The sequence below is a fragment of the Hemibagrus wyckioides genome, linkage group LG19 (genome assembly GCF_019097595.1).
Source record: "Hemibagrus wyckioides isolate EC202008001 linkage group LG19, SWU_Hwy_1.0, whole genome shotgun sequence".
NCBI classification, from domain to species: Eukaryota; Metazoa; Chordata; class Actinopteri; order Siluriformes; family Bagridae; genus Hemibagrus; species Hemibagrus wyckioides.
Window position 1 is genome coordinate 10,969,476 of NC_080728.1, and position 24,131 is coordinate 10,993,606.

Sequence of the window (24,131 nt, forward strand, 5' to 3'; positions counted from 1 at the left end):
CTTGAAAGGGCAGAAGGCTAATAAACCTGGTTGCACATGCCCATTCATTAGTGCCACCAAGGCTACAAAGACTGGTCGAGGCATACTATATACCACTCACTGGTGATTTATGAGGTGTTTTTTCATCATAGATTATTTAAATTATAGGTCATCCTACAAAACATGCTGGTATTTTCATGTAGGCTTTTCATTATGCTACTTTCAGGCACATGGTCACATTTTCTAGCACATATACTGTAGATCTAAAAGCTATAGATTTTCCTTGATTGATCTATAGTATGTCTTCTGAGGTGTTATACTAGGACACTTGCCTAGTAAAAGATTTAGACATTTAGTCGCATTGTGTTAATGCTGTGTTTATACACAAGATCCTTATACAGTTAGATAGCTTAAGAAAGGCAGCCTAAACAAAATATTTCAGTGGCTTTTTGGGTAAAATATATTTATGGCTTCTAAATGCAGAGACATCAACACTTCTTATTGCCAAAGAAATTATTATTATTATTATTATTATTATTATTATTATTATTAGTAGTAGTAGTAGTAGTAGTAGTAGTAGAAACATTTAAAAACTTTACTGTAACATGTAATTTTGACAGAAAAGATCATTTTGACTTATTCTGGCCACCAAAATCTGCAGTTAAATAAAATTCTGCAAACAAACAAACAAATAAATAAAAAAATCTGAATAGTTCTGTTCCAATTCATGACTAACTAAAAGACAATTTATGCAGATTTACACCAGTCAGGCATAAGATTATGAGCAGTGACAGGTGAAGTGAATAACACTGATTATCTCCTCATCATGGCACCTGTTAGTGGCTGGGATATATTAGGCAGCAAGTGAACATTTTGAACATCATGTGTTAGAAGCAGGAAAAATGGGCGAGCGTAAGGATTTGAGCGAGTTTGACAAGGGCCAAATCGACTGGATCAGAGCATCTCCAAAAGTGCAGCTCTTGTGGGGTGTTCTGCAGTGGTCAGTGTCTATCAAAAGGAACAGTGGTGAACCGGCGACAGGGTCATGGGCAGCCAAGGCTCATTGATGCACGTGTGGATCGAAGGCTGACCCGTGTGATCCAACGAGCTACTGTTGCTCAGATTGCTGAAGAAGTTAATAATGGTTCTGATAGACAGGTGTCAGTGCATGACAGGTCAGGGCTGTTTTGGCAGCAAAACAATATTAGGCCCTTTGGTCATAATGTTATACCTGGTCGGTGTATATAGTATGGTTTTATCATGTAACCTCAGTTCAAGCAAGGAGCATTAATACACAGTAATCCTATTACAAGTGAGTGAAATAATGAAATAAAAGAAAGGCTTCTACACCCTGTGTAGTGCACTAGGTGTCCAGTAGGGAGCGCTTCGAAGGAGCCGGGAGAGCCGGTGGGCGTGTCTACTGTACCGCCCTGTAGCAGTGTGAGTGTGGACACAGAGAGAGAGAGGCTGGTTAGACAAGTCCTGGGAATAAAGTCGCTCGGAAACTTGGTTTGCGACACATATACAGCTTTAAATAAACAGTTTATTGTGTTGATTCTGCGACTGGAAACCAGACGGAGGTTTTAAAGGTTTTATATTTCTCTCTGTCACTTTTGTTTTAATTATTCCGTGCTTCTCTGACTGAAGTTATTTATCTGCAGCACCGTCCGCTGGAAGAATAATAATAATAATAATAATAATAATAATAATACAGCTCTCATGGACTGAATCATTTATTTTTTCATCTTAAGTAACAATGTCTTGTATTTTTTTTAATGTGGCAAAAGTTTGAAAATTGGGCTTTTCCTTTCAAATGACGTGGACTAGCACCATGAGCAGTGGTTACAGTAGTCTGGAAGAAGATTCTGAGGAGTATTTTTTCACCGCCAGAACTTCGTTTTTTAAGAAGCCTTCAGGGAAACTCACAGATCTCAAGGTATGACTATTTTTTGTTTGTTTGTTTTAACAAACTAACCAAAATACATATACAGCTCCACAACATGCTGTTATTGTACTTCTGCCAGACAACACCACAAATGATTTTCATTTATTCACGTTAAACACGTTGTTATTAGCAGTGCTAGCTGCTTGGCTAATGAGTTACAGTAACAGTTAAAAGTGAACTCTGACTCATATCTCTGTTGTTTGTCTAGCTGCTTTCTGATCTTTGGGTGTCTTTAGTGACACACGTTGTAAAAAAAAGTGTCATAACACATCTGCTTGAGGTTCAAAAGCTTTCTCGTTTTGACACATCCATGTATCTAGTATGATCCAGATGCAGCGTGAGTAAAGAGTAAAGTACAGAGAACCGGAAGTGATGGCACAGTGACTGTATAGCAGGGCTGTAACGGTAGACCGCTCTAACATTGTATCGTGATATGAAAATCTGAAAGGTTAATGATGTACCACTAATTTGTGTTGTTTGTTTAATTTTCCTCTAACGCCATGATGGAAAGATTAACCCTGACACCTGGTTTGTGCTTTAATAAAATGTACAAATCTATTAAACAAGAGCTAAAATGATTCATTCCACACTGCTGATTCTGAGTGGTCAGAAGGTGTCGGTTCATTTTCTATAACAGGAGCTCAGATAATAATACTTGCTGTCACTGGTTTTGTATCTTTGCGCTCATTTTAATATGTTACTGGTTCTATAGTCGTAGATAATTCACGTGGACTTTGGAGGACGCTCCACAGAAATGTGTGTGGTGAAACTGGTACATGTTTAATGAGCAAGCTGGAGGGCTTTGTGCTTTCTTTATAACACGACATGTGGCATTTGTTTGCCTCATTAACGTCACAAAAGAAAAAAAAAAACGACTCTAAGTGATAATGTAAATAATAACAGGAACTGATGTTCTACACCGTGAAATGTTACTAAAAGAGGATAAAAAGTATTACATGACCGTCCTTACTAAACTAAAATAGTTATGATGAGAAAGTCGCTGGTGTGTAAGAGGAATAAAACACGATTGTTAAGCAATCATCAACAGGTGATTTTTCTGTTTTCTCCCAGTCCTCTGGTGTTGTCTTTAATCATGTCTTATTTCTCTGAGGTATAAATCGGGGGTTTATTCTGGGTATAAATATGAGGAAGAGAATACATACAAAGTTAAAATATCATTAAGCACAACTAAGCCATAAGAAAAAGATTCACGTGTTTGAAACAGCTGTATGTTTATCAAGATTAATACAACTTTTCAAGGGATTTGTAAGGCTAAATGTGATACCTGCGATGCAGTGAAAATAAGACATAGGAGTAAGGTTCCAAAGTTACATGAATATATCTAACAGATGCTTTTAGCTAAAGAGGCTTAGGACTAAGTCCAAGCGTGATTGGCTTACCCAACAAAACAAGTAAAACAGGTCATTACAGGACATTAACAACGTAAGAATCTCAATGATGTAAGATGGACACTTCCTGTATGATCTAATGCAGCTTTAAATAGCTTTATCTGATATTATCCCGCAGCGCTGCTGTGTGCTCAGGTCTGAGGTGTTGACTGATTCTTTGTTGTAGCAGGTGTGGCAATAGTGCCAGGTGTATATCACATCACATTACAGGGTAATATTAATGCCCTTTTTCTGACCACAATCCCAATTTGAAGTGTAGTAATAAAAAAAGAATTATTATTATTTGCATTTTTGCTCTGGATTCATTTAAGAAATCCAGAATCTTCAAGCGAACCAGACTCCCAGAACACGTATTATTCACTGTGTTTGCTCACTACACTGAGTAGAAAATAATGGACCAGAAGATCTCATGTGGATTAAGTAGAATTTACAGGCATTTTTCTCAGTACAAAGTCATTTGTGTTTCAGCCACAGAAAAGAACTGACTCACTGTGTTTTGGGTTGTACTCCAACGTCTCATTATTTTCAACATGATTAAAGTATTGCCACCCTTGGCTTTGTTTGGGCCCCATGCTGCCATTAGAACACACCTATTTGGGTTTTATGTTCAGCCTCATCACTTTTTGAAAGAAAAATAAGCCACATGTCTGTTTGTCTAAAAATAAATTAGTGGTATTTGTGACGCTGGTGATGTCTATCGCTGGTCATAACTTCCAGACTTTTCATATGTACTACTGAGATGAAAAACCCACATTACAGCGAGAGACTTTTGAAAGCGTATTTTCTTTACGGATCTTTAAGCTATTTTTCATTCCACTTCTTGGATTTAATCATACGGTCCATTCATTTCTTCTCATCAGTGCTGGTTTAGTCCAGTGAGCTGGATTTACATAGTTCAGTTTGGCTGACATCAGCATTCCCTCATCAACAAACTGTGCTGCATTCATCAGACAGATTCAAGCTGTGTCCTTGTTTCTAGTAAGACTCCGTAGAGTGCGTCCTTGTGTAATTTGAATATGCCCTCTACACAGCCTTTTCCACAGGCGTGTGTCTGTGTGAAAGGAGAGTTGTGAGCCTCCTAGCAGCCCTGCATAATCGCTTGACTTGTGTAACCCACACACTCGTCTTGTGTGAGAAATGTCACACAGTGGAGAGAAGTTCATCCAGGCCTCTAGCCATATTCACGTCCATATTATAGTCTTTCTCTGCTTTTCACTGTGTTTGAGAACACAGTTTTTTTTTTTGGTGTGTCCTTCTTGAAGGATTGTGGACAGTCAGCTTGTTCAAAGGAATTACCACAGCACACTTCCTATTACTTCATCCTATCCTCATCCTGCACCATAAACCACAGTTTCATCATCTCCTCAACCAAAACACATTTCCACACACTAGTGTTAATATAGCGTTTGTTTTTTTCTTACTTAATTCTGTTTACCTTCGCTGAGAACTTGTAAGTAGGTGTTTTGTGGTCGACGTGTGCTATATGGAGTCTGTATTTATGTCTGACAGGTATGCGCTGTGCATCATCTGTTTTGTCCCGTCAGAAGTGTCAGTTGAAATAGGGGCTGAAGAAGTGATGACCTGGCAATCAGAAGAGATTGAGTGTTTCAAACAGCAGGAACGAGGAGAGCTGCCTTTGTTCAGTATAGTATAAAGTAAGGGCAGGTGACATGCCAAATAGATTTTAATGCTTAATTTATTACTGTAGTTAAATCTACAGTGTACCAGAAGTTTCTACAGCTCTGTTGAATTCAGAAGGTGTTCAATTACCCTGTTCCCAGTCATGCTGGCTTTTAAACAGGGACTCCACATAAACAAAAAAAGTGGGTAATTGTTGATTATGGTCATGTTTTCTCTGAAATTAACATTTCTTCAGAGGAAGTCATTGGAGTGGCAGTCAAAAGTTCCTGTTCCTGAAAGTTTTCTGTTGCAAGAACTTTCTGTTTTCTTGGTAATATAACAGGCTGCTGACAAAAGAGCTGCTGATGAGCGGATGACTGCAGCTGCTATAATGTAAGTGATAACCGGAGCTAACTTGTAGCATGGACTTTCCACAACATTAAATATAAAAAGTTAAAAATGAGAAAAAAAAACAATTCTCGATGTTTAGGTCGCGACCTCGGCTTGTTATCGAATGGAAACAGTAACTCCGGGTTGCATAACACCATGCAGTTGATTATTTTTCCTGTAAATGCATGCCCTGTCATGTTTATTCCTTACGAGGATATGACTCCAGAAAGGCATTTTGTCGCGCAGAATATCACACTATAGATATTAACGTCAGTTATAGTAGAAAGGTATTTAGACTTAAGATCTACACTAATTCGTGCTGCGTGAATGTATTTGTCTGAATAGTGCTACAAAGGTCGTGTTTTCTTTTGTTTTTATTATCAGAGCTCTCCAAATCCAACAGCTGCAGCTGCTTTCCACTAACAGCCTTTGAGAGCTCGGTGATGCCGAGTCAGCGCCGACAGTCTTCCTGTGGCAGATTTTATTTTTATAGTCAGAGCAGGAATGTTAATTGTGCTGTACACACCACAAAGCGAACATCCACTTCCTGAATTTCCAGTAGGTTTTGTTGTTGCTGGATAGTGTGGCACCAGCATGAGAGAAACAAGATCTCTATATTATGAACTAGAGTTCCTGCAAGTTGAAATTCATTCTGTGTGTTCAGTCTATTTTTAGCAACTAGAGAGGCAAAACCTCTTAAAGCGTACAAATCCAGTTTCCTTGAACCAACTATACTAAATAAAACCTCACACTTCATGTTGTGGCCATACTCAGTGTACTGTCTGCGGTGAAATTGAATCAGTAGCTGTTCAGTGTGGGCTGGATTAAATACAGTTGCCTGTTTGAGCAGCTGTGGGCAGCAGCTGTAATCTTATTACGATCTTCTCATATCTCTCCTCCGCTTTTAGACCAACTGACACTGGGGGTAGATTCTCTCAGCTGCAGACTTTGCTCTTATCTGCTCCTGACTCTGTTTGTGAGCGCATACAAGCAGTCACAAGGCAGCTCCTGCTGCTTTCTGCATTACATCACCGTCCTTCAGCCAGTGTGAGGTCAGCCAATCAGTGCATACAATAGCACTTCTGCCAAAAACATTGGACAAACACTGCACTTTGACTCCTGGCTTCAGAGCTGCTCCTGCCTAAAGGCTTCTGATCCATTGTGTAGCAGATCCGGAACGTTTTCCAGGTTTATCCTGTACTCTACTCCGGTGGTGCAGCCGCCAAAACACATCTGCTGCTCTAAGCCTGATAGCTTATAGTGTAACTCACAAAATATATCAGACGCAGGAGACCTAGTACTGAGAACACAAATAAGTTCTAGCAATCAGGTTTCTTTCTGACTTTGGAAGCCTCATTTTAATTAGTGCTGTATAATTTTTCATTGGCTGATATTCTTAATCTCACAATGCATAATGTGACATGCTCGATTCGTACCCTGGCAACCAAAGACAGCCACCAACAAACTTCAGGCATTGTCGGAAAATGTTTATTAAACTCTCAGATAATAATAGCTACTACATAATAGCCATCAGAGAAGGCCGGCATAGGCTGCTGCAGAACTCACGCGATAGTCTACAGATACAGTAATGGCTAAGAAACATAAACAAAACATGCTAATGGACAGAAAAATATCTTTATTACCTCAAGCTCAATAGGAACAACGACCCCAGATCATTCTGCGTGATGGAAACAGAACATCGTCATTTTCATTAATCTTTGTCATAAAGAACATAAAGACATAAAGAATATACATGCACAAGCACACAGTCTGTCATAAAGATTTTATCAGGGTTATTTCAAATAGTGCAACAAGTGATAATCTTAAAAGTCTGCTTTTAACTTTATGGGTGAAGCATGCCGGTGGTTATGACACGCTGTTGTTGTCATTATTATGATCACAAAACTACACTATTGTGAGAGAGCACTGCAATCATCTGTACTTTTATAACACATGCTGCTTTGTTCCTCACAGTAACAAGTAGCTGTGGTTAGCAAACCTACAGTATATTGTGTTCTGTGAAAATGTCTTCCAAGTATCATGGTGATATTTTTTGCCATATTCCCCACCGCTAGACAGAAATGAGTATTTTATTATTTATGCTATTTGCTCCCTGCCACTGACTCAAATATATTTTGCTTTTGGAAAGATGCCAATGTCAGTCAGACTAAACTGGAACCTAGGATCAAAGATGGAAGTTGACACACCCTTGTGAAATTTATGAGGAGACTACAGCGGGACTATTTACTCTTTGAAAACTTCATTAAAAAAGTTCAAATTTTTTCATTAAGAGTCAACTTAAGAGCAGCGAAAGCATTATCATAGTGTTTGTTATATGTTTGGTTTAATTTGGCTGTAACGTTGTAATATAATGAAGCTCAGAGTCAGACACAGGGAACTGCCAGCCATGTAAAGCATGAGGTTTAAAGCCGAACCTCTGATGTGCCCATGTGTTTACATTTAGGGAGATCTCTGGGTGGAGCTATCTAAACTCAGCTGGTGGTGTGTTGTCCATGCCATGTAAATCCACATCCTCTTTATTAGTTCTGTTTTGCAGTTCTATGACAGAATAGTGAGTACTTCCCTTTAAATGTTTTTCTTTTGAATTTGCGATGAAAATAGCTTAAGCATTCTAGCTTAGCATGATCTCGAAGAAATACACCATAACCAACTCTTTATTCTGTAATTTACACGTTCATACATGAGTTTGATTGCGATGTCGATTCTAACCCTGCTCTCTCCGCTCAAAAGCTGCTTGCCGGTTAACACGATTTGCTTTCCGAACAGCCGCGTGCGTCATGGAGCAGATGAGCCGAATGATGATAGGCCAGGTGCGTGCATCCGTGTTACATTACATCCATGAATCAACAACATGCTAACATATATATCTCTGTTGATAGGTTATGCCTCAGAACTATTTAACACCAGATATCATCTGTTTTAAAGCTGTGTGATTTTTGTATAGAGTTTTTGATGTTCACCAGGACTGATGTTTAAATTGTGTGGACATGCACTGTACCACTGCTCTCACGCTGTGGTCTCAATCAAGCATACTGACCTCCGGAGCCTTGTGTAGCATCTGGACACAGTTTTTAGAAGCAGGGACGTAATTACCGCCATCAGGTGGAACCTTCACGGGTGAAGTGTTGCCTGTAGTCCGTGTCTCAACAGGCCTTTGAAGTCACAGAGGGAGACGAGAGAAGATAGCTGCAGAAGTGAGACCAGATGAGGTTTCAGCGTGCAAAATGATCACACACACCCTAAACATCATGAGAATTACAAGTGTGAGCATGTACTTTATTTCATATAATTGTGTAGCGACCACAGCTGTAGTTGCTTGTGGGCTTTCAATATCCACCATGTTTTTAGTTTAGATGGAAAGTAAATGCTTCTCAAAGTAACTTGCACAAAAAATAATAATAATGTGTTAATCATATTACCTATTAGATTTTGCACTAGCTTCGCTGGCAGATTAGAAAAAACAAGCTAACTGTAATAGCTACATACACTCACCAGCAGAACTGATGATTTTCCTTCGTAATGTCTCTATACACATTATATAAATATAATACATTTTATACATGACAGGACAAAATTAAACTATGGCTATATGTTGAAACGTAGGAGCTTGTGGTTGGGGAACTGAAGAAAAATATCATGCTGCTATTGGTCTGCGGTGTCATTTGAAGCAGTCATATGGATCTGTCACTGAATTGAGCAAAAACACAGGGTTGGTTAATAATGCAGTTCACTATTGTTGTGCTGGAAAAAATTCAACTCATCAAACATTTTCCATAGTCGACTCTTAACACAACCAGTGTCATGTGACCTCCTGACCTGTCTGAACTCATGACTTCTCAGTAACGCCATAGAAATAAAACTCTTCATAACAAGTGCTCCCTCATGACCCGAAGGTCTCAAAAGTCTCTTCGATAGTGTGTCATTGTGCAGGTTGGATATGTGGCGCCAACAAAGCTCTGCCTTCAGTTTTGTTAAGTCTTATCATTTCCTTTTTCTGAAAGCTCAAAATAAAATTTGGGTCCCTGAATTGCATACACAAAGCTTTGTTCAGCCTGTAATCTGATTCACAATTGCCACAACTCCCGCTATCCACTGAAGATAACAAGCACCTGAAAATATAAGTGTGGCTGTTTTCAGGTTTTTAAATTTTCCATTTACTCTCACTTCTGTATTCCCAGAAGGCCTTGCAAGAAAAGTGTAGACAGTTTGGTGAACATGGCCTTGATATGGGATATCTGCCTGTTAGGAGTGTGTGGATTCTGTTGCAACACCTGGTGTGTGTATGATAGCAGGCTTGCTCATTCAGCCTCAGAGAATGACCTCATAGCTTTGCACTGCAGTAGACGTGAGTAACCAGGTAGCTTAAATATCCGTCCAAACAAAGGTCCCTCTTATTCTTCATATCTCGTATGCTATATCTCCCCCAGATGCCATGTGCAAACTAATCTGGAACAATTGTAGGAAACATCTTATCATTTTGACTAGTGGCTGTGTATTTAGTGCCTTTTATGTATTTATTTTTTATTAATTGTATAATGTTTTGCAGGGAAATGAATGGTGCTGACTTTCCCCGGTCCACTACGAACATAAAAGGCTTCACCACTTGGTTAATCATTTCCATGGTTAATGGTGTGCAGAGTGGACTTCCTGTTAATGATATATGAACACCACTGTTAATCCCACGCTGCACTTGCGCTTGACCGGAGTCAGCGTTCAGCTCTGACATCAGCTCAGCTTTAATTCAGGACATTTCAGTTGAACGTTAACCCTTTATTCACTGAACTGACATACAGGCTTTCATACCGTGTGCTGTTATCCTTTCACATGATGTACTCCAGAAGTTGTGTTCTTTAACTGCCCCGTATGGTGTTGTGTGGAAACTCATCGTAAAAACTATCAGGCTTCATCTTGCTGTACACAGATATGTGAATATGTTGTGGGCTTCTGTTTGTTATGTGGTTATTTAGGGACTTTACCCGTTTGTTAACATTTAACCCTGTTGGGCGTGTCCCAAATACAATGTTATTTGTTTATTATATCATATCTATGGGAACCAGAGGATGGACTGAATTGCTCAGACAAAGGGAGATCATTCTGCACAGGTTCTAGTCCAGCTCTAGTCTAATCTCTGAATGAAGAAATGACCTAGCTTCTTACAAATGTGTAAAACTGAAAGCACAATTTCTTTTCATCAGCCTCAGCTATTGTTTTATTTTATTTCTCTTTTCGTCTTTGAAGTCTATTGCTCAGGGCCTTATGGTCATTTTGTGTGCTGTGTTGCTAGTGTCCATTTTGTGTGTTGTGTAAGATAATATAAGTTCCTCATATCATCTACAAATACACTTTATCAAAAACATAATTTCCCCTGATAAAGTACCTTGAACAGAAACCACGTGCATGACGGAAATGTCTGCTAGGTGCTTGATCCAGGTTTCCAATATGCGTCAAGTGTAGTAAAGAGGAAGTGTATTGTTGTTGGTCTGTTCTGTACACTTCAGTTTGAAGGAGCTCAGACATTTGAATTGTTCTCTTGCAATGGCTCCCTTATCTCACACATCCAGGAGTGTACAGGGTACAAGGAGTCCTGGCCTTTATAACATTTTTATGTGGTCTGCAATGCTGAGCCTGTTGTTGGGAGTGTCCTTCACTAAGCAGAAATTTGAGGTTTTTGTGCCTAAAGCAATGGTGGGAGAATGGGTTACAAGCAAATGATGGGAGTATGATAGATGTCTGAAAATCTGCACTTATAGTACACAACAACAAAACCCAGGCATGTGATCTGGGGTTTTTTTGTGGGTGGTATCCCTAATGTTCTCTTTAGGTCATCATAATATAAACATCAGACTAAAAAACAAAGGGGATATTGCAAAAGAAAGTTGAATGAATAGGATTTTTCCAAGAATTTCCAGTTACTTCCCCAACAAGCCTGAGAAAATAATAATCATTGCTTTTGATTCTGTAGTCACATGTTAACTGATAGCTTGGTGATCTTGGCTAAAGTGTTCAAATATCATCTGTTTAGCCTGATCTGATTTCAAAAGCTTTTCTCTAAGACTTTATACACTGAAAATATCAGTTCCAGCCCTGGGGCAAATCATCATGTTAGTCATCGAAATCATTCAACATGGTCTGATCAAGCCATGGAAAGCCAAATCTACATAGTACACTCATATATTACAAAACTGAGATGTCAAAACTGACCGTTCACCATCCTTCCATTTTCAGCTAAGTAAGAATGATTGGTGACTATGAGGAGTGGCTCTTCCTTACTGGCAAAGTCATACGCCACTTTCGCATCTAAGACAGACATGATCCAAATAGCAGACTGCTTTACATGCACTTTTTAAGTATTTTGGGCTTGGTTGATTATGAAGAAAAGGTAATTATGAAAAGAATGTGTTTGGACGGAAAGGTGTGGTGACCGTGGCCTTCCTGTGCTAGCGGGAGAGGAAGGAGTGTGCGGAGGACCACCTATTTTTTTGTCATGAGAGTGCCTTATTCACCTCCTTGGCAGGCCCATGAGATATTCTCCAGTCCTCTTTTAAAATAGGAGTAGTTCTTCTCAAAAAAAGTCATCCCTAATCCAAAACTATGTAGAAAGTTATCCTCAGCCTGTTTTGGCCACAAGCTTTTGGTTTTGATGATGAACATATTTGCTAGTAGGAAAAATGACATCAGATCCGAAGTTTTGTCAGACAGGAGTGTCCCAACAAACCTGTCTGACCACCGATCCTGTTCCACTGAAGGCTACGATGGGAAGGACGTACAAAACCAACAAACTCTTGACACACTCTAAGATTCATCTATTCACCAAGACAGCTCAGCTATCTGTCAACATATAGTGGCTCAGCATATATCCCTCCTTTCCTGATCAGTGCATAGACATCACATTGCCTCTTTACACTGATAGTGTACACTGGAATGCTTTTCTCTTTAAAGTAAGCTTTGGAAAATAGGTAATGTTTGATTGACAGATGTTGCTTAAGGACTATTTCTGTAATCTTCTTGTCCTTCTTCCTTACGCTGATCTCAGTGTTTACGCGAGGGAGGATTCAGCAACTCACAGTGTGGGAGGCAGGCCTGCTTTTTTTGTGCCATTACCTCACTGACAGAATGTTTATTATTCTTAAGTCATGCTTGGCCATGCAGTACAGTCCATCTTACCCCTTTGCTTTTCATCTACACTTTCATCACACTTGGTCTACTCAGTATGTTAGTCAAAACTCAGTTTGGTGCAAGCATTATAAAAGACAATTAAAGACAGGTGCATGCTTTACGAAGAGCTAGAGAATCAGCAATACTGATTGTTTTATTCAATAACGTTTTGTGTGAAGGTTGGCACTAGCTTGGAGGTCTGATCTTGAGCTAGACTCATTTAATATGACGCCAGACAGTTTACACAGAGTTTTCCAGTCCAGCCCAAACAATAAGCCACCATAAGAGAGCTAACATGACCCACATCATAAAGTCCACCACATCAAGATAATGGTGCTGTCTGTGTGAGTAGTGGGATTCTCCACAGCACACATGATGTAGAGCATCCTGCAGTTCTCATATACAAATTATTTAATGCATTTTAAATCTATGGAAAGGAGCATGTTTACGTAGCTCTTACCATCTTTTGTTTAACTTAACAAGGTTTTAAGGGGCATTTTACTGATCACTTTAACCTCAACAGAAAGTGTGTGGTGTAGTTAATTACCCTGCTGAGCTTGTGTGGTTTTGCAATCCCTTCATTCTGAAAACCTGTGGGATATAAATGTGTCTTTCGCTCTTGTTTGCCATCGCTTACATGGAAAAGTTAGTGTGGGCGAGATAAAAGATTTACAGCTGGATTACATGTGTGAAAAGAGCTCTTTAGTGGATGTACTGATTTGTATTTTGGAGGCTTTCCAGTCAGGAACATCAACACCAGGTATTACTAAGACGATGACTAATATGATGCCTACGATCGAGTCACATGTAGACAGCTTTGATTTCATTCCAGTTACGTGAATTGTTAAGACTTAATACTAAAGACACAGGTGATCGAGATGGATATCCCTGAATCTTGGCACAATGTCCCTGAGGCCCAAAAATACACTTGGTCGCATAACACCATAGGGGTGCACCAAAATAGCACCTGTCATTAGGCTAATCCTGCTTTGAATCACTCAGTTAGCAAGTGAGGTCCAGCTGACGCTATTCCAAACTTCACATCCCCAAACAGTGAGAGTGCTGCAGTGCTAACTATGCATACATTTCCAAACTAAACTATTTCCGAGGATGCTTAGAACACAAGAGCACAACCAGTTAACACACTTTCAATATGAGTAATACAGCTACAATGTGAAAAAAACAGTGAAACCTGTCGTTATTGTCTCTGGGAATTGGGGGGACTTTTGACGTTATAGTAGAAGGAGGTGTGTAGCAATTGAAACAGAACCCTCTTAGCTACAGTATTTAAACAGTACTCTACCGCATAAAGGTCCTTGTGTGTCGATGCGTTGGCATTATTGCCTGAAAGAAGAAGCTTGCCTTATAAGGGGCTTCGTGCCTTCTGTGTTAAGCTGTGCTGCAGGCTTTCAAGCTTTGTTTTGAGCAGGCCAGCTCGTGAAAACAGACCTGCTCCTCTCTCTCTGCCGTCTTATGACCATGTAAGACCAGAGTGCTCTCGAAGCCGCTGACAATAACAGCCCATAAAGCGACAATCCAAACGTGCCGAAGATCTTTGACTCCGTATTCCAGCCTCATGTTTAGTTTGAGTATTACGACTTCAGGAGCAGTGGGTAGTTCCTTGTTTCATAGACTAGGTTCCAAGTCATACAGATACAGTCAACAATTATTTGGTATTTTAAGCACACACAGGATGTTGGGCTTAGGTACTTTTCTGTGCATGGGTGTAAATATTAATATATTATTCTTACTTTTGTTCTTTTGTTCCTCATTTCATCATGAGCAACATTTAGCGCAGTGTATCAGAGCTCAGTTATGTGTAGTAAGCCATTCCCTGTAAAAGTTACACAGTACAAATAAAATATTTTTCTAATGATTCTTCACTGGGTTGGGCCGATTCTCGAAAGTTCATAGACTCTTGAACCAAGCCACTAAGGGCTTAGTATATTTCCTCCTTTTCCACCAGTGATAGGATTTCTTGTAAAATGTATAACGAGGCGAACCTTTAAACTGCAACACTACTATTTACTGCAAATCTTTTAGTAACACTGTAACTGGTGATTCATACTGGTAATTGTGTCTTGCCACCCACTCACAAACAACATGTATAGCATGTGGATGTCAGGTTGTGTGTCTGTGGTGTACCAACATGGATTCCTGTAGTTTTGAAGTTTTATCTCAAGCTTATTATGGTGTTAACTCTCTCTTTTTCCCTCTGTTGTTTAGGATGTTGAGAAGGAGAAAGACCTCCGGACTCAGCTCAGCTATGAGGAGATCAAGCACAATATCGATTTGTATAACGCAGCCACAAGAGACCACTTTAAAATGACACTGGTGAGTAGCTCCTGCCTCTTATTGCTGTCTTTTATTTATATATATATATATATATATATATATATATATATAAATATATATATATATATATATATATATATATATATATATATATATTATATACACTGAGTCATATTACCATTATATGCATTACGCTTAAGCATACGTGATAATTAAAAACTTTTCTTTTGAGAAAGTCAGAAAGGTGTTAGGGGTTTTTTTTATTTTTTTTTAATTTTTTTTACAGATTTGTATACCTATGACGCAACACCTCAACTGTAGCGTCTCTGTCTCTCCTCTCAAAAGAGACATTACTCATTCCTCTGAACCTTGTGCTTCTCCATTCAGCCTTGACTCTTTGTGTAATACTGATAAGGGCAATGTGATGTCATAGGATCTGCTTTTGTTTGGGCTACCTGCTTGATGATTCACACATAGATGACTGTTGTTTTGTTATGATGGCTGTTCATCGTGGGACGTCCTGCCTTAGAATAAGCTTTACATAGACAGAGAAAAAGTTTTTGCCTTAAGTGCATTTTCTGCTATAAGACAAATTACACACACACACACACACACACACATACAATTCACTCAGGCTGAAGTCTCTTGCTTTCATGGGACATGGGTCGCAGAAATCCGGGAAAAAAAGTGGGCGACCTGAAGCGCTCCCGGGTCGGCCACCTTGGCTGCCTCGCCCGAGTGGGTAAAAAAAGCATGCCTCTTCTTTGGAGCTCAGTAACTCGGGAACTGCACAGGAGAAGAATGTGCTGTTGCAGAGAATGCTCAAAATAGAAAAGTATATTACTCAGTTTGTTTTAATAGTCTTGCTGTCTCCTCTGCTTTGTTTCTTTTAGCTTGAGGCAGTCATACATTTTCAGTTCTCATATATAACAGGTCACTTGTCTGTACGAGTGCTACTTAAAGATATAACCTATGTGAATGTGTGATTGTCTGTGTGTGTGTGAGGGTCTGTGTGTGTGTGAGTCTGTGTGTGTGTGTGAGTCTGTGTATGAGTGTGTAGTGAAGTTGGTGATGTCAAGCCCCTATGTTTTGGCTAGTTAAGGACAGCTCTTGCTTTCCAGGGTTGTATTTATTTTACAGTACACAAGTGAGTGGAGCATTGGGGCTGCCTCCTGACCTATAAATGCCCCCGTCGTGTCTTCCCTTTGGCAGTAACATCTGGGCTAACAGACTTGGAGAGATTGTGTTGCCTGTAATCAGAGGTCTATCTGGACATGAGGCTGTACTCTAGAAATTAAGTCGTTGCTCTTTGACACATTATACATGCAGACAGTGCAGGGCTGTGCATCTTATGTGTTTAATACGCAGAAACTCCTATGTAACTTACACTCGCGGACAGGATCACAGTCGTTTACTGGTAGTAGGAATTTTAAGCACATACAGAGTAGAAGTGAGATTAAATTAAATCAGCAATTTTTTAATAAAATAATGGAAATTTGTTAAATTCATCTTTAGTAACCACTTTATCCGGTCAGAGTCGTGATGGATAGAGAGACTATCCCAGGAATACTGGGTGAGGCAGGAACACACCCTGAATACGACGCCACTCTAGCGCACACACGTTTACATGCATATAGAAAATAGCACTGTGTTTTTATCTTTGTGCCATGTCTATTCTTGCAATAGATGTTCCTGCCCAATGAGTTACCTGCAGTGTATGTTTCTCTGTGATTAGTGATATTTATTATGCTAATTTCTACAGCTACATTTAATGTTTCTTTTTTACTTTCTCTCTCTGGTGGCAGAATCCCGATGGCTTGTACACAGGCTTCATAAAAGTGCAGCTGGAGCTGCGGCGGCCCATCACCGTGACAGGTGGAGTACCAGCAGGGACGAAGGCAGCGGAGGCGTTTTATTTACCGCGAGGCTCTGTAAACACGCTGCACATCAGCAGCTCCAACACGGTACAGCAGGTGATCGAGGCTCTGCTGCAGAAGTTCACAGTAGCTGACAACCCAGCCAAGTTCGCCCTGTACAAACGCTTCCGCCGCGAAGACCATGGTGAGCCTTGAGTGTGTATAAGTAAATGGTTGTGTGTACCTACAGTGATCCTCATGCTGTAGTGTGTGTGTGTGTGTGTGTGTGTGTGTGTGTGTGTGTGTGTTTGTGTGTGTGGTGCCAGGATGACAGGCATTCCACAGCAAGATCAGTTCAGCAAAAAAGCATGTGTTTGAAGTGTGTGTATTTATGGACTGTCTTGGCACCTAGTGCCTTTGGGTAGTGCTGTTACTCCAAGTATATGATTTCTACTTCTTGTGCCAAGAATATCTGAATAGCACGTACACACACACACACACACACACACACACACACACACACGCTCAGGCCAGTTGTCCACACTAGATTGCTGACAGCTGACTATTTTCCCCCACATACACAGATCTCCAGTTCTCTTTGCAGACACACACTGGTTTCAGTAAAGTTCTGCAAGCGCCCCCTGACATCCAAACAGAACGATTTCACTGGAAATCTGCGTTCAATCTCCTCTTCCATCAGAAAGCATTCCAGCTGTCTTCTCAGTAATCAAGGCTTAGACGTCCTGCTGCTAAGTGCCTCCACTGATGTCAAACACACTGCACACGCAGCTCACGTGATAAAGTACCTGTGAGTTATGTGAGATCAGACAGTATGCAGTCCTGTAGTGGTGGTCCACTCTCACATACCACGATATATGAATAGGTTTGAGTCCACATGTGCACATGTACACAGCAGCCCGAGCAGATGAACACTTACTCTTATTGGCTCAGTGCAGTGGGAGACGTTAAGGTCGGCTATTAAACAGAACGAGCAAAGAGGAAGATTGAGCATGTGAGGGTTTGCCAGAAGAGGGGAAATGTGCTGACGCTGCTGTCTGGTTGTCTCAGACCTGCCTTCCCTGCGGAGACAGGAATGTCTCGGAGCTCCTCTCCATTTCTTTCTCCCCTCTCCGAAATCCCCTCTAGCTGCGATCCAAGGGAGAACAACGTGGGCTGTAGTATGTGGGGAATGAACACACACACACACACACACACACACACAGTCATGCAATTGTATGTTTCACTCGTCAATAAACGGCACGTGTTGAAACTGTGAGCTCTCTTAATTAAATGCCCTGTCTAGACTAACTAAGCAGCTTTGTAAAAAGAGTGATAAATGTGAACTCGGTCAGAAAGTTCTGCTGCAGAGTTTATTACAGAGAACAGAGCGCCACTTATTTCAGCCCACATCACAGCGACAAAATGCCACGTACAAAATGAAAATTATGACACACATGTCATGTCAGGGACACAACGGCAGCACTGTGTGTAGTCAGTGTGTGTAACTGAACTCTGTCTTAATGAAGCGGTTTATACTATTATATGTCAGGACTGATTCTATTATTATGTTTAGATAATAATAATAAATAAATAATAAAGATAAAGAAATAGATATCATACTATTAGTTATTATATTAATTCAGTTCAATTCAATTTTATTTGTATTAACAAAGAGCGTTGTCTTAAAGCTGCTTTACACAAGAAACAACAAATGAAGTTATTATTGTTTGATTGGACCCTGAAAATTAATGTTTTGGGAAATTTAGTAATACAAAAACCATATGTTTTCGATAAATATGCATAAACATATTGTTCACATTTATATATGGAGTCAAATATTTTGGATTGTCTTCATAAATGTTGTGCTGTGGGCGAGGTTTGAGGACGTCCGTCTTAATAAAATACTTAACAGTTATTTGATTTATTTATAAGGTAATTAGATCCATTAAATCAGTGAAGCTTTATCTGATAGATAGATAGATAGATAGATAGATAGATAGATAGATAGATAGATAGATAGATAGATAGATAGATAGATAGATAGATAGATTAAACATACTAACCTGTTAAAAACAAAACACAAAGTAAGTTGTAATGTTTCCATGTTATTCATTTGTAGAGGAAAAGGGAGCGGCTGTTCATGGCTTAGAAAGTAACATAGCTGGCTTTAGATATCCTCAGTGGAGTGGGTCTGGTGAGATATGGGTCAGTTTCTCGCAGTGGAACCTTTAGGTGTTTTTTTTTTTTCTCTTAGGTTTTTGCTTATTGTTTCATGATCTATTCCACAGCTGTCCTAAGTACTGACCCACCTCACTTCTTTATCTTATCCAGATTAACTGTTAATGTCGCTGTTCAGAGACAGTGTTGTGTAATACGTGTCCAGAGAATTACAACACCACTATCCAGCAGTTTGTTTCTCGGAATTTCAGACAGACGATGTCATTGCCCCAGAGGAGTTCTTCGTTATTACATGTCATTTGTATGTTTGAACTGAAGCATTCACAATCACAAGTTTCAACAAGTCTTTCTTAATAGCGACTTCTAGTTGCTAACCAGTGTTACCTGTACGTTAGTGTTTGAGAGTGAACGACTTAAAAATGTTAGCTACCTCAACATACTTGACAGTAATAATTTTGGGATATTAGGGATAATTTTCAGTAAGTCATTTGGACTTAAAGTTGTGTGTGTGTGTGTGTGAAACCTAGCAATCTTAATGGTGTTTGTGAAAGAAGATTAGCCTCCATGATGGAAGAAAAGGCTACTTTTCCAACAAACTTTTGATTATTATTTTATTACTGATTATCATGAATATCATCATTACTCTTAATCCTTATATGCAGCCCACATGCTCTGTGTTTATTATTTGATTATAGATAACAGTTGGTTGTTTGTGTTCCCCCCCCCCCCCAACAGTGTGTGTATGTAAGCTGTCAGAGACCGAGCACCCTCTGCTCCTGCGTCTGCTGGCTGGGCCAAACCTGGACACTCTCAGCTTCGTCCTCAGAGAGCAACAGACGGGAGAAGTCATGGTGAGGAATCACTCTGGTTTCCTGCTCTGAAGTAGTGTAAGGAGCTGCTTGCTTGAACATGTTTATTGATCTGTACATTTCTCTCTCTCTTTCTCTCTCCGCAGTGGGATGCTTTCTCCATCCCCGAGCTGCACAACTTCCTGCGCATCCTGGAAAAGGAGGAACAGGACCAGGTCCGGGTGATAACCACACGCTACAACATCTACAGAGAGAAGCTGGAAGAGGCACTCAGAGCGAACCATAATTAACAATACTTTACACACACACACAGGGAAAGAGAAAGAGAGAGAGAGTGGACTGTGCCTTGGGAGACTCACAGATTGAACTATAAGGGTGACACAACTCTCTCTCTCTCTCTCTCTCTCTCTCTCTCTCATATAAAACTCTGACCTTCAGAGAAGATGTGGGATTGCTCATGTATATGTGCCACACTTTCCCAGAGTGCCATATTCCCATCTCCCACACACTTTTTTTTTTTTCTTGTCTATTTACCTCTTGAACTTGTGAATGATGCAAGCTTGAGAATCTGTTGTTTGATTATTTTTATTTAATTGATGGATACTGTTAATGGTTTGTACATATTTTTGTTTTTAATTTATGTGGGGGAGCTCTGTTCTGTTTTTTTTTTTTCTTTTTTAAATCTATATTGTAAGAGTCTTATTTTATGTTTTAGAGTCATAGCAACAATCCAAAATGAATTGAACCGAGAGATTGGCAGTAACAGTAGGTGCTGCTGACCTGCACGTTTCATTTACCAAAGAATAAGTAATGTTGATGTTGGTCAGATGGAAGTAGACCTGATAGACAGATTTAGCTGATTAGTAGTGGTTCTATTTTACTTTGGACCTGTTCAGTGAAAGCACTGTGAGAAACAGAGACAAAAGTTAGTATTACCATGACTTTTCCTGACAGGAGACCAAACTGACAGTACATTTGCTATTAAAGGAAGGTTGTAGTGTTGGGAATCCAGGCAGAAGCACGATATGTAGAAATGTGATCAGAAACTATACGGCAAAGATGAAGAAGGAAGATAGGAAGTAGGAAATGTAGGAATTAAAGGCATGAGAATGAGGACTGAGTGAACCTCAGTGTGATCAATATGTTGGTTTTAAGCTAAGTTAGTTCATTCAGAGCCTGATGAAAAGACTTCGGAACTCCGAGAAGTAGGGCATGTCACGCATTCAAGCAATTGCAGGAAGTTGACATATGGAGATAGAGGAAGTTGAAATGCATTTAGAGGAACTGTTATGCACTGGTCTGGGAACAAACTTACTGGATGCAGATCTGGCGCTCACGCTGACCTCAAGGACTTGTCTTTGTTAATGCCAGACTTCAGTTTAAAACTGCTGGTCATTATGTATAATATCCACTCGTTATCAGATCCTCTGACAGAGATAAGCGCCAGAAGAAAGAACAAGGCACGGGCTTGTTTGGCAGTGCTCTTAGAGGGAGGGATGTATCGGTCCAGTGGTCCAGCTCTAAAAAGACATTAAACTGAATGAAGATTAAAGATGCATGCTGTGGACGATGCTCTCGCTCTGCCAGGCTGTAGGCTAAGCGTCTGTATCGTATTTCAGCTGCAGCTGTTCCAGTTCTCTCTCATTGATACTATAAAGCTGTGTTTGAGAGATAAGTTATAATTACATATTCCACCACTAAATACATATTTTGATAGCGTATATAATAGAATAGACAATCTGGACAGAGAGCTTGCATTTTATACCTATCTCTCTCTCTCTCTGTCTCTTTTGGACACTGTTAAACGTACTGTAGTTTATTCTATGCAGAAATCAGCAGAAATGTGTCTTAAAGAGCAGACAATCTGTATCTCTCAGCAGGCTGTGCTGCTTTTCTTGCTCAACATGTACACCATGTTAAAGTTTTAAATGATACTTGTGTATCAGTGGTTGATTATTTTTTATATATATGTATATATATCTATGCATATTTTATTGGAACATGTTTGTGCTAGTACTGCATGATGGTTTTCTGAAGGGTACTGCATTATAGTCTGTTCATGCATTGAGTTAGTGGTGATCTGGGGACATCTAGTGGTCATCTGCTGTAATAGCACCTTTATTTCACAGTCCTTTTGCTCATCAAGGTTTTACTTTAAGTAAAATTTTGTTTTTTGTTTATTTTTTTATAACCAAAGATACAGTGTAAAGTTGCATATTTAATTTAAGTTTTAGTGCCTGCTGCACTCACAGAGCTTGTGATTATTACTCTATATATAAATATAGCCTGTGAGTTCTTGTCCCCATGGCCATACTCACACCTAAACACTGGGTTAAATATATTTTAGAATCATATGTTTCATCATCATGGGAGTTTTTGATTAATGAGACGTTGATGTTAAGCAGCATGGTGGTGCTGTTATTGTGGTGTGATTTGATAGACTGACCAGGGCTCCTGTAATGTTAGTAGTAGATACTAAAACATTTTGGGCACTTTACATTGTGATTCAGGGATGAACTTTTATTTTTGTTAGCTTTGGATGCCTTTTTTTGTTTTTTTTGTTTTTTTTAAATTTTCATTTAATTATACAACAGTAACTCTATTTTATTCCGTGAAAGCATAGGTGTGTCCTGTGGAGATTTTGTTTTTAAACTTGATTAAAGAGTAAGCAAGCTTCTGTAGTTTTCTAGAGCAATACTGTGAATGTTCCCACTGTCCAACTCATCACATTTTATTAACCTTCGTTCTTCAAAATCTCAACTAAATGCTATGAGTATGTGTAGTACTACTAAAAGAGTTTCCTGTATACATGCATGCATTATATTAATCCATGCATATCGGGTCTGGCTGTGAAGGACATCACTGGTCGGTGTTGCAGCACAGGACTGTTGATTATAAAGAAAGATGCTTCTGACTTTGTTTGCTAAATCAAGATTTATGATACAGAAATTTCAGTACCTTTTTTTGTTTTTGCAAGTCTGCCTTGTGACAGTCAAATATTTTAATGTCTGCTTTTCACTGCATTTAATGAAATGTTGCCTTGAACATAAAAATCCCCAAACTTTACATTTCCCTCTGGTCATTTCAGGATTTTCTCCAGTCTGAAAGCTAAACCTGATCACACTTGTTAAATGAACACAGCCGGTCTATCCAGAGACATATTACAATTTGCTAGGCTACTGTTAATGAAAATGGATGAGAGCTCAGTGCTGTGAGGTGGACTGTGCCAAATGCATAATGTTCTAATAAAGATGTATTTGTGATGTGGTGGTTCATGAATGGCTTATTTTATTTATTTATTTATTTTTTTACTAGTTAGTAGTTGCTTCTAACAAGGAAAAATATTTAAATAGAATAAGATTATTATTATTATTATTAAGAATATCATTATTAAGAATTATATATATATATATATATAATAACAATATTTATTATTATTATTAAGAATATAATTATTAGGAATAGGTGCATTTACTACCACAAGAATGATAAAATTTTAAATAATCATTATTAAGCTAAAATAATACTAATAATAACTAATAAATAATACTGACATTGTTTGATAAATGCCACAGTTGTATTATTACATTAATAACTATAGCTTAAAAAAACATACTAACAATATCACTTTTCTATCAACATTGTACATAAAATGAAACTAAACTATACAGAGATTTTATTCAGTGACAGAGTTTAAACGTTCACCGAATTGCTTTTGTTCCAAAAGCCAGTCAGAATGATGGATGACGCTGTGAGCAGAAGCGTGAAGCATAAACAATGAGAGCAGAGAGCAGAGTTTACTCACATGTGACTTGCATAAACACAGTTTTGGTACAGTTTTGCTCTGAGAAAGCAAACAGAGCCAAGGAGATGGATACCAAAGGAATGCAATAGTTTAAGTCTCCTGTTTCACAACAAAACACTGAATTACAGGTCTGAAAACACCTCCAGGCTTCTGTCTAGTCAGAAGCAGCTTTGTTTTTTGTTTAAGTTAAGAATGAGATCAGATAAGGTGAGAGGATGCAGCCGTCGTTATGCTTATCTCACATGTCAACACAGTCTCAGCTTTCCACCTGGTAAGAACAGATCATCCACATTACCAGAGAAACAATGTCTTCATGTTAGTAGTTTAATGTTCCCTTGCAGTTTTATAACTTGCAGTTGAATGAACTGGGGACTGTATGAATGGCTGAAATGACCGTGTCCTCCATGCAAAAGTTCAACAATGAAATGAATGTGTTCTTCAGTTGCTGAACTAAGAATTGTCTTTGTATTTCATATCATGTGCATTTGTACTGATAGTTTGACTAATGAAAGCAGATTCTGACACACTTTCAGAGCTTTCTGACCTTCTCACACTAGTTCACTCCACAAAGCACATGTGAATGCTGAGAATTCTCTTTAAACAAAGCCATATAAACCACATAAATGTCAACAAAGATGGGAAAAAGAACAGTAAAAGGGAGGAAATGAA

General features: G+C 39.1%; 1 protein-coding gene across 4 annotated transcripts in view; it reads left to right on the forward strand.

Annotated features, from left to right (window-relative positions):
* rassf3 (Ras association domain family member 3) overlaps positions 1–22,920 on the forward strand; it is a 48,162-nt gene extending 25,242 nt beyond the window's left edge. Inside the window, exons 1-6 of one of the 4 annotated variants that reach the window (XM_058417093.1) lie at positions 1,416–1,568; positions 1,767–1,915; positions 14,746–14,853; positions 16,620–16,875; positions 19,584–19,699; positions 19,804–22,920. In XM_058417093.1, coding sequence (XP_058273076.1) covers positions 1,793–1,915; positions 14,746–14,853; positions 16,620–16,875; positions 19,584–19,699; positions 19,804–19,947 — 747 coding nt within the window. In that variant the 5' untranslated portion in view covers positions 1,416–1,568; positions 1,767–1,792 and the 3' untranslated portion in view covers positions 19,948–22,920. Of the gene's footprint in view, positions 1–1,415; positions 1,569–1,766; positions 1,916–3,706; positions 8,628–14,745; positions 14,854–16,619; positions 16,876–19,583; positions 19,700–19,803 lie in introns of those variants that run through there. The other 3 variants (XM_058417094.1, XM_058417095.1, XM_058417092.1) reach the window with 3 other exon arrangements.
* The last annotated feature ends 1,211 nt before the right edge of the window (positions 22,921–24,131 follow it).